Source organism: Cebus imitator, unplaced genomic scaffold, assembly GCF_001604975.1.
Source record: "Cebus imitator isolate Cc_AM_T3 unplaced genomic scaffold, Cebus_imitator-1.0 Scaffold118, whole genome shotgun sequence".
In the NCBI taxonomy this organism is placed as follows: domain Eukaryota; kingdom Metazoa; phylum Chordata; class Mammalia; order Primates; family Cebidae; genus Cebus; species Cebus imitator.
Window position 1 is genome coordinate 1,343,801 of NW_016107433.1, and position 10,256 is coordinate 1,354,056.

Genomic DNA, 10,256 nt, shown 5'->3' on the forward strand with positions numbered 1-10,256 from the left:
TTCACCATGTTGACCAGGATGGTCTCGATCTCTTGACCTCGTGATCCACCCGCCTCGGCCTCCCAAAGTGCTGGGATTACAGGCGTGAGCCACCACGCCCGGCCAGTACTAGCTTTTAAAAAAACAAATTTGGCCAGGTACGGTGGCTCACGCCTGTAATCCCAGCACTTTGGGAAGCTGAGGCGGGCAGATTGCCTGAGGTTGGTAGTTCAAGCCCAATCTGACAAACAGGGAGAAACCGCATTTGTACTAAAAAGACAAAATTAGCCGGACATAGTGGCACACGCCTGTAATCCCATCTACTCAGGAGGCTGAGGCAGGAGAATCGCTTGAAACCAGAGGCAGAAGTTATAGTGAGCCAAGATTGCACCATTGCACTCCAGCCTGGGCAACAGGAGACAGACTCCGTCTCAACAAAACAAAAAACAAAAAAAACAAATTTAACCTCTCAGAGAGAAACTGGGAAGAACCCCACTCTCACACTCCACAAAGGGACTCAAACTGAACTCACTTCCTTTGTGTTCTTCTGTGGGCTCAAGCTTTTAGCTTAAGAATTTCATAAGATGCCAGCCAGGTGTGGCAGCTCACACCAGTTATCTCAGCACTTTGGGAGGCCGAGGCGGGTGGATCACGAGGTCAGAAGTTCGAGACCAGCCTGGCCAACATGGTGAAACCCCATCTCTACTAAAAATACAAAAAATTAGCCAGGTGTGGTGACAGGCACCTGTAATCCCAGCTACTCAGGAGGCTGAGGTAGGAGAATCGCTTGAACCCGGGGAGTGGAGGTTGCAGTGAGCTGAGATTGCACCACTGCACTCCAGCCTGGGTGACAGAGCAAGACTCCATCTCAAAAAAAAACGAATTTCATAAGATGCCTCTGGCCTTCCTGAGCGAGCCAAAGCTGGAGGTGAGTGGGACCCACCCACCTTGAATAGCTGTGGCTAGACCACAAGACCCATTACTGACCAAGAGCCCACCTGCCGCCACTCCCACTAGGGAGAAGGAAGGACACTTGCACCTGGCTGCATGTGTAAAATGTTTATTCTTAGCATATGCTTGTGAATGAACTAGGAAGGGGGGCTTTGTGAGACTGCCACAGTGACCTCTGGGGGGATCGGCCATGTCAGCAGAGCCACTGGATGAAGGTTGGAAAGGTGGCAGCAGCCACAAGGCCTGGAACAAGGTAGGGGGAGGCTTTTGAGGACCTCCAGGGGACCCAATTGGTTGGCCGCTTGGTCACCTCCAGATGTGTAGCCTGGTGTCCATTCTGAGGCATGAGGTGGGAGTGGCAGGATGTGCTCTGTTGCCTGTATGGAAACTCAGCCTCCACAGGGCTCTGTGCCCTGCTCTCCTCTCTCACCTGGGGGTGGAAGTCTACAATCAGAGGCTCCCACCACAATCTCCTCCCCTGCTCAAACCACTGAACCATCCTGTCCACCAGACCAGCTTACCCTTTCCACTTGTCTGAAGACTCGCAGCAGGTTTCCACGAAGGACACCTTGAAGCTCTTCCTCACTCCAGCCACGAATCAGCAACTCCTTTATCAGGACTGGGTATGTGGACACGTCCTCCAGCCCCTGAGGGAACCTGTGTGGCCACCCACCGGCCAGCTGTGGGACCTTAGCCCTGATCCTGGGTTAGGGCCCACTACCCCACCAACCCTAGTCACACAGGGGAAACTGAAGGCCACATTCTTCAGGCTAGTGAATGCAACCTTGGATCCTCCTGGAGGACTGGGCTTCTGTAGCCTCTACCTGCTGAGCAGATGGTCAACCCACAGCAGATCTGCTGGGCTGGGATTGGCGCATATCTTGGGCAGATGAGCTCTGCCTAGAGAGGGGAGTATTTAGCAAGTATGACAACATGGAGTGGGGCTGCTGGGCCACTAAAGGGACGGGGAGAACCTAGGAAACAGGCCCTAAGAATGGGGAGTGTCAGGTGGGCTAGAAGACCAGAGCCTGTGGCTCAGGCCTGGATGGGAGGATGTCAGGATGGGAACAAAGACTAAAGGACTCCCTGCTGCACCCCAGCCCAAGAAAAACTCCAGGGAAGCACTCACCGGCCAGTCCCATCATAATTTCCACCAATCCCAATGAACTCAGATCCAATGACTGCTCTGATGTGGTCAAAGTGATCTAGGGTGGAGGCGAATGTGGGCAGCACCAAGCTGGAGTTAGACCCTGGCACCAGCCTGTCCCCAGCACTCCAGGCTGTGGCAGTTGGCTCCCAAGAGCAAGCTCATGGCCAGTCATGAGTCCTGAAATGGCTGCAGGCTGGCCACTGGACCTAGAGTGGGCCTCGGAGCCACCCCTTTGGACCTTTTCCTGCCCAGGAGCCACTCTGCCTCTGGGTTCCTTGAGAGCCTTGCAGGGGCTCAGGCTGTCCTGCCTAGAGATGTGGGGAATGAGAGCCACTTGGTCAGGATTGGGAGCCAAACCAAGAGGCATCAAACCCATCAGCACTGACTGTGGCTCTAGATCTGGGTGGCACCGGAGAGCTGTGTCTGCTGCCTCTGGGTCGTTGGGAAACAGCCTCAGGACTGTGTATGTGGACACATCCTCCAGCCCCTGAGGGAACCTGTGTGGCCACTCACCAGCCAGCTGTGAGATCTTAGCACTGATCCTGGGTTAGGGACCACTGCCCACCAGCCCTAGTCACACAGGAGAAACTGAAGGCCATGTTCTTCAGGCTAGTGAAATTCTGTCCATTCTCAACAGGTACACTAGACTGCTAGAGTTGTCCCAAGAGCCCCGGCAGCCATGGCCCAAGCCAGCGCTACACAAAGCTGAGGTGGGACTCACCTGCCACAGTGGACACATTAGCAAACAGGTTGCACTGCAGTACCCCCATGGACAGTGTCACCATCACGATGCCACCAGTCTTCTTCTAGAAGGATAGAGAAAGGGACACTCGTCTCAGCCCCTCTGGCCTGAGAGCATGTCTCCTGTGCCATGGGGGTCCTGGTAAAACTGTGGTCTGTCCTGGCATCAGGGGCTGAAAGAGTGAGTCTTCACCTCTCTGGGTTTGTGGGTCCCTGGGTGGAAATGACTTGGCCTTGAGTTTCAGGGATAGAGAAGGATTAACCCACCTTTGGTCCAAGGGTGTATGAAACCTGGGCTGGTGGCTTTCTCTGTTCAGCGTCAAGAACCTTTGGATAATACATGCCTAGCCCTGGGTTTGAGAGCTGGGGTGGCCACTCACCAGAAGCTGCAGGATGTCATCGGGAACATTCAACAAATGGTCACACACAGCTCTGGCAGCTGAGTGGGAGAAGATCACAGGAGCCCGAGATACTTCCAGGACCCTTCTCATCAAGGTGTCCGATGCATAGGACAAATCTATCATCATGCCCAGGCGGTTCAATTCCTCTACCACTTTCTGCAGGGACAATTAGGGTTTTTCATGGGTGAGGGTGTTGGGGTGCAAAGGGGTGTACACATATACATAGCAAGGAGGTTGGGTGGGGTACATAACAGGAGTTCTCACCTCACCAAAGCTTGTCAACCCGCTGATGTTGGTGTACATGTGGTGTCTGAACTTGGTGGAACTCTCTGCCCTGTGGGACGGCCATGGGAGAGCAATTTAGCTGATCACACCTTGGGCCATCAGAGTCTGGGGCCCCTGGGTCTATCCATCCATCCTACTTCCAGAACAGGGGCAGGACCAGCTGCTTTCTGGGATTGTGAGGGACCTGCTGGGTGTCCAGCCTCCCTCTGTGGGCCCCTTCATTCTCAACGGCCTGATCACACCCATGCCAGGGATGGGGCAGTGTCCCTACCACACCATCTAGCATCCTGGCCAGGTGCTGTGCTCACCACGGTGTATTGCAGGTGAAGGTGAGTGTCAGGTAGCGCACTCCCAGCATATAGAAACTGCGCAGCACAGAGAGGCTGCTGTCCAGTGAGTGACCGCCCTCCACGCCAATGAGGCAAGCCAGCTTTTGAGAACTATTCAGACCTAGAAGGAGGCAGAGAGTCAACTGGTCAGATCCCATGAACAGAACTTCCAGAGTGACATCCTGACTATCCTCTCATCTACTGGCCCACCTTCAGCTGAGGTCACAAGCTCGAGTTCAGAGTAGGAGGCGCACATGCGGCGAATGAGGTCAATCTGCTCCAGGGTGAGGCGCACAGCAGCCTGGTCCTGGGTCTGGCATGAAGCAGAGGCTGACCAGAACTGAGGGTAGGTCCAGGGGTCCAGAATGAGGCCAGGGTAGTCCTCAACCCCCAAGACCTGCCTCCCCTGCCTCAGCCCCCATAACACCCATTTGGGTCAGTGGCCCCAAGTGAGGCATCATGTGACTCCGTGGTACCTTGATGACTTTTTTTTTTTTTTTTAAATTTTGAGACAGAGTCTTGCTCTGTCACCTAGGCTAGAGTATAGTGATGTGATCACGGCTCCCTGCAGCCTTGACCCCCCCGGGGCTCAAATGATCCTCCTGCCTCAGCTTCCCAAAGTGCTGGCATTACAGACTTGAACCACTAAGCCTGGCTCCTTGATGACTGTTTGCTGCCAGCAGTCAAAGGATGGACTCACAACACATCCTAAATTGCTGTTATGGCCAGGCTCAGTGGCTTATGTCTGTAATCCCAGCATTATGGGAGGCTGAGGTGGGAGGATCACCTGATGTCAGGAGTTCCAGACCAACCTGTCCAACATGATGAAACCCTGTCTCTACTAAAACAATAAAAATTAGCCAGTCGTGGTGGCGAGCACCTATAATCCCCGTCCCTATTCAGGAGGCTGAGGCAGGGAGAATTGCTTGAACCCCAGAGGCAGAAGTTGCAGTGAGGTGAGAATGTCCCACTGCACTCCAGCCTGGGCAACAGAGCCAGACACTGTCTCAAAAATACAAAGAAGCAAAAAACTGCTGTTAGTCCATGTGCTGTGTGAATGCCCCAAGGCCAATCCACTGTGTCCTTTGTGGTTACAGCTGCCCCCACACTCACCAGGGATTTTCTGGTCATTTTCTGTGTGTTTCCACAGAACCTGGGCATCCATGCAGCTAGCCTGTCTTGGCCTCCAAGGCCCTACTTTCCATAGAAGCCACATATGGCACACTCCGTGCCCCATTGTATCTAGTCATCCAGAGGCTGGCCCACCCAGGTTTGTATGGTTCCAACATCCCCCAGCAGCCCTGCTGTGACACCCTGTGTGTCCCTGTGGTACCTGGGCACCCACAAAGCCATCTCTAAGCCTGTCCAGGCTGGTCTGGCCGTGGCTGAAATTTCGCAGGTTAACATCCCGAAGCACATTCTTGTAACGCTGTCTCAGGACCTGCGGCAGGTTATTGTGGCTGGGGGTGGCAAGTCAAGGTCAGATGGAAACACGGCCTCCAGATCAGGCAGGATATATCAGGTGTTTGGGTCTACCCTCCTCCACCCCACCAGGCACCTCCTCAACACAGACCATATAGAGGCCGCCTAAGGTCGGGTTGGAGGGAGGGGGTTAGGTTCCACCAGGAATAGGGTGATGGGGGGAAGGGCACCCATGGGTGATGGAGAAGCGAGGGCATCCAAGGGTGGTGTGAGACATCCTCCATGACAGCCCTGCATGCTCAGAAACTCCTCTCCTGCCCAAGGGTGCCCTCATCCCACCATTGCCCCCACATTGCACCTACATACCCATCCACCAGCGGGAAATCCCGCATCAGGGCCTGTGCGCGACTCCGAAGGTCCAGGGTTTTGGGGGTGCCTGGTGTAGTGCGGCCTGGCGTAGTGAGGGTGCTGGGGGTGAAGAGGCTGGAGGCACCCGGCATGGAGAGGGCTCTGGGGGTGCCCGGCGTGATCTCCGCACGGGTTATAGATTGCCACAGCAGCAGCAGGAGCGGGAGCAGCAGATGCCGCAGATACTGCGGGCTGTGCGCACGGGGACCCTCGCGGCCGGTGGGCTGCATATTGCGCAGGGGTCGGCCACGGGAGCCTGGGAGGGGCAGGCGACCGGCAGAGGCCGACAATGGGGTTCGGACCATGACGATCCAGCCACGCGGCCTCGCAAAGAGAGGGTTGAAGTCACGCGACTCTGCGACCGACGCGCCACGCAAGGGGGCGCCACGGCCCTTCCGCCCCCAAGTAGGAGGGCGCCCCAGTGGGCCGGACCCACCGCTGCAGCGTCAAAGACTCCTCGCCCTCCCACCCCCAGCGCTGGCTCCGTAGACCCCGAGACCAAGAGTGTGGGGGGAGTAGTGCAGGTGGGGAACTAGTAGGGGCCAAGGGATCTCATGCCCTACCCAAGCCAACGTCGGGGGTTAGCTTCCGGCTTCTGCCCAGCTCCCAGAGAGGTTAAATTTTTTTTTTTTTTAGATGGAGGTTTGCTGTTGTCGTCCAGACTGGAGTGCAATGACGCGATCTCACCGCAACCTTCGCTTTTTGGGTTCAAGTTATTCTCCTGCCTCAGCCTCCCGAATAGCTGAGATTACAGGCATGCGCCACCACCTGGCTAATTTTGTATTTTTAGTAGAGATAGGGTTTCTCCATGTTGGTCAGGCTGGTCTGGAACTCCCAACCTCAGGTGTTCCGCCTGCCTCGGTCTCCCAAAGTGCTGGGATTACAGGCGTGGGCTTCCGCCCCTGGCCAGACAGGTTAAATATTCTAAGCTGTGACTCACAAGAGTTAATTCCATCTGTATGTTTTGACTGACAGAAAAGGATTCCGTATAGGTTCTATTTTTTATTTTATTTTATTTTGTTTTATTTTTGGGGACAGAGTTTCTCTCTTGTTGCCCAGGCTGGAGTGCAATGGCGAAGATTTGGCTAACTGCAACCTCTGCCTCCCAGGTTCAAGCCATTCTTCTGCCTCAGCCTCCCAAGTAGCTGGGATTACAGGTGCCTGCCACTACACCCGGCTTATTTTTTTTTTTTTTTTTGACAGAGTCTCACTCTGTCACCAGGTACCAGCCTGGAGTGCAGTGGCACGACCTCGGCTCACTGCAACCTCCACCTCCTGAGTCCAAGCAATTCTCCTGCCTCAGTGTCCCGAGTAGCTGGGACTACAGGCGCACACCCAGCTAATTTTTTTGTATTTTTAGTAGAGATGGGGTTTCACCATGTTGGCCAGGATGGTCTCGATCTCTTGACCTTGTGATCTGCCCGCTTCGGCCTCCCACAGTGCTGGGATTACAGGCGTAAGCCACCGCACCCGGCCTATTTTTGTATTTTTAGTAGAGACAGAGTTTTGCCAAGTAGGCCAGGCTGGTCTTGAACTCCTGACCTCAGGTGATCCGCCTGCCTTAGCCTCCCAAAGTGCTGGGATTACAGACGTGAGCCACTGTGCCTGGCCCCAAAAATGAAATTTATTTCATTTTTTTAGCTTTTTCCCCCTTCTAAGAGATGGAATCTCTGTTGCCCAGGCTGGAGTTGCAGTGGTGTGATCATAGCTCACTGCAGCCTTGAACTTCTGAGCTCAAGTGATCCTCCTTCCTCTACCTCCCAAGCAGCTGAGACTATAGGTGCATTGACACTATGCCTAGCTAATTGTCAGTTTTTATATTAAAAAATTTTTTTGAGTCAGGGTCTCACTTTGTCAACCAAACTAAAGTGCAGTGGCACCATCTCGGCTCACTGTAGCCTTGACCTCCCAGGTAAAAATGATCCTCCTGCCTCAGCTCCCTAAGTAGCTGGGAGCGACTAGAGGTGTGCACCACTATGCCCAGCTAATTTTTGTGTTTTTGCATTTTTTTTTTGTCTGTGTTTTTGCATTTTTTTAAAGACAGGGTTTTGCTGTGTTGCCCAGGCTGGTCTTGAACTCCCAAGCTCAAGCAATCTGCCCATCTCAGCCTCCCAAAGTGCTAGGATTACAGGCATGAGCCACCGTATCCGGCCTTATTTCTTTTTTAGAGATGGGGTCTTGCTATGTTGCCCAGCTGGTTTTGAGCTTCTGGCCTCAACTGATCCTCCTGCCTTGGCCTCCCAAAGTGTTTCAATTGCAGATGTGGGCCACTGCATCTGGCCCTATTTTAGCATTTAGTATTGAATACTTTTTCCATGCATATGTTAATATATACACACAAAAAAAACCCTAGAAGAGTCTACACATCAAATGTTTGTTAATAGTGGCCCTCTTGGGAAGACAGCTACCTACACCTTGATCACTTTGCATCCGTCTCATTTCTTTCTGTATTACGGTGATAACTGGCTAAGGGAAGTCATGGGTAGTGCTGGTGAGGGTTAATCAGGGTCATGGGGGTTGGTGGAGGCACAAGAGCAGCAGCTGAACCTTGCTTGAAAGGAAGGGGTCTGGATCAGGCAGGAGGAGTGGAGAGGGGATCCAGGGTTGGCTGATAGCCCAGCAGAGGTCTAGTTTGGGCATTACAACAACTGTTGTGGAGGAGGCACAGGTGGATCCTCCAAGGCATGAAGTGGTGGGACAAGGTCAGACTAGGGCTCTTGGTCCTGAGAGCATGAGGGGGTTTGGGCTGACACATTATTTCACCTGGGGCAGAAATCCTCCTTCAAGACAAGGCAGCTTCCAGCAACCCCCTCATCATTTCCTGCTGAAAAAGTCCTGATACAGGGGAAATGGATCTCAAAACTGCATCTGGGGCTAGGTGCAGTGGCTCACACCTATAATACCAGTACTGTACTTGGGGAGGCCAAGCTGGGCAGATTGCTTGAGTTTAGGAGTTTGAGACCAGCCTGGCCAACACAGTGAAACCCCATCTCTACCAAAATTACAAAAACTAGTCAGGTGCTGTTGTGCATGCCTGTAATCCCAGCTACTCAAGAGGCTGAGGCAGGAGAATTGCTTGAACCTGGGAGGTGAAGACTGCAGGGAGCCAAGATCGAACCACCGCACTCCAGCCTTGGCAACAGAGCGAGACTCCGTCTCAAAAACAAAAACAACAACCAAAATAACACAACTGCGTCTGAGCCAGTGCAGTGGCTCATGTCTGTAATCCCAGCACTTTGAAAAGCCAAGGCAGGCAAATTGCTTGAGTCCAGGAGTTTGAGGCCAGCCTGGGCAACATGGTGAAACCTTGTCTTTACTAAAAATACAAAATATTAGCCAGGCATGGTGGTAAGCACCTGAGGTCCCAGAGGCTGACTCCAGAGGCTGAAGTGGGAAAATCACTTGAGGCCAGGAAGTTGAGGCTGCAGTAAGCTGAGATTGTGCCACTGCATTCCAGCCTGGTAATGGAAGTGAGACCCTGTCTCAAAAAAAAAAAAAAAAGAAAGCAACACGCAAAACCTGAATCTGGTTAGCATCTGAACCTCTTGGGCCTGAACCAGGTGCTGCTGAGAAAGGTTAATGACAGAAATTGAATCTAAATTATCCTCCCTCTGCATCTGTTTCTGTGTCTTCTCACACCTGAGCTCCCTGATAAGCGTGCATCCCCTTCTGGGCACCTCAAGAAGGGCCTTGGCCTCTGTGACCACTGCCTCTTGTTCATTGCTGTCTGCCCCTTCTCATGCCTGGGGGTTAGTGACCAAGTGTGACCCAGCTGCTTCTAGCTTTGGTTCTCTCAGGAAACGCAGAGAAAGGTCATGTTTATTTTGGTCTCTCATAAGCCTCAGCTGGCCTGCCCTGAAGGTCTTTATTTAAGTGACTTGGAACAACATAAAGAATGGTAGCTTTGCCAATAGTTTAAGAAAAGTGCAGAAGCATCGCACATACAGCTGTTTCCTGTGTTATTATTATAATTATTTTAAATTGTTTAGGCTGGGCACAGTGGTCCATCTCTGTAATTCTAGCACTTTGGGAGGGAGAGGGGGGTGAATCACTTGAGTCTGGGAATTTGAGACCAGTCCAGACAACATGGTTTAACCTCATCTCTACAAAAAATACAAAAATTAGCTGGGCATAGTGCTGCGGGCCTGTAGTCCCAGCTACTCAGGAGGCAGAGGTAGGAGGATCACTTGAGCCCAGGAGGCTGGGGCTGCAGTGAGCCATGAGGGTCCTAAGACCCTGTCTCAGGACAAACAATATATATATGTATATAATTTTAATGGACAGCCCCCAGAATCAGAAGAGGTTCAGAGGACTCCCTGTTTCCTACATCAGACAGGTGAAAGGAGAGGGCATGATGTTACGATTAATTTTTTAAATGTTATCAAAATGTTTAAATGTTTAGATGTTATACAAAAGCACAGTTTAAAATGGTGCCTATGACTGGCTAGGTAAATCAAAGTTACCCTACTCCAGCTGGGCACCGTGCTCACTCCTATAATCCCAGCACTTTGGGAGGTCAAGGTGGGAGGATTACTTGAGTCCAGGAGTTCGAGACCAGCCTGGGCAACTTAGGGAGACCTCCCCCCCCCC

General features: G+C 52.6%; 1 protein-coding gene across 1 annotated transcript; it reads right to left on the minus strand.

The window, feature by feature from the left end:
- Positions 1-1,025: 1,025 nt before the first annotated feature.
- On the minus strand, positions 1,026-6,192 carry DPEP3 (dipeptidase 3). Its single transcript, XM_017539452.2, has 10 exons — positions 5,625-6,192; positions 5,170-5,296; positions 4,047-4,176; positions 3,816-3,957; positions 3,487-3,556; positions 3,202-3,378; positions 2,802-2,886; positions 2,060-2,135; positions 1,452-1,587; positions 1,026-1,360 (listed from the first exon to the last, which is right to left on the minus strand). Exons 1-10 carry the CDS (start codon positions 5,969-5,971, stop codon positions 1,124-1,126), a joined length of 1,527 nt encoding a protein of 508 aa, XP_017394941.1. The 5' UTR covers positions 5,972-6,192; the 3' UTR covers positions 1,026-1,123.
- Between the last annotated feature and the right edge of the window lie 4,064 nt (positions 6,193-10,256).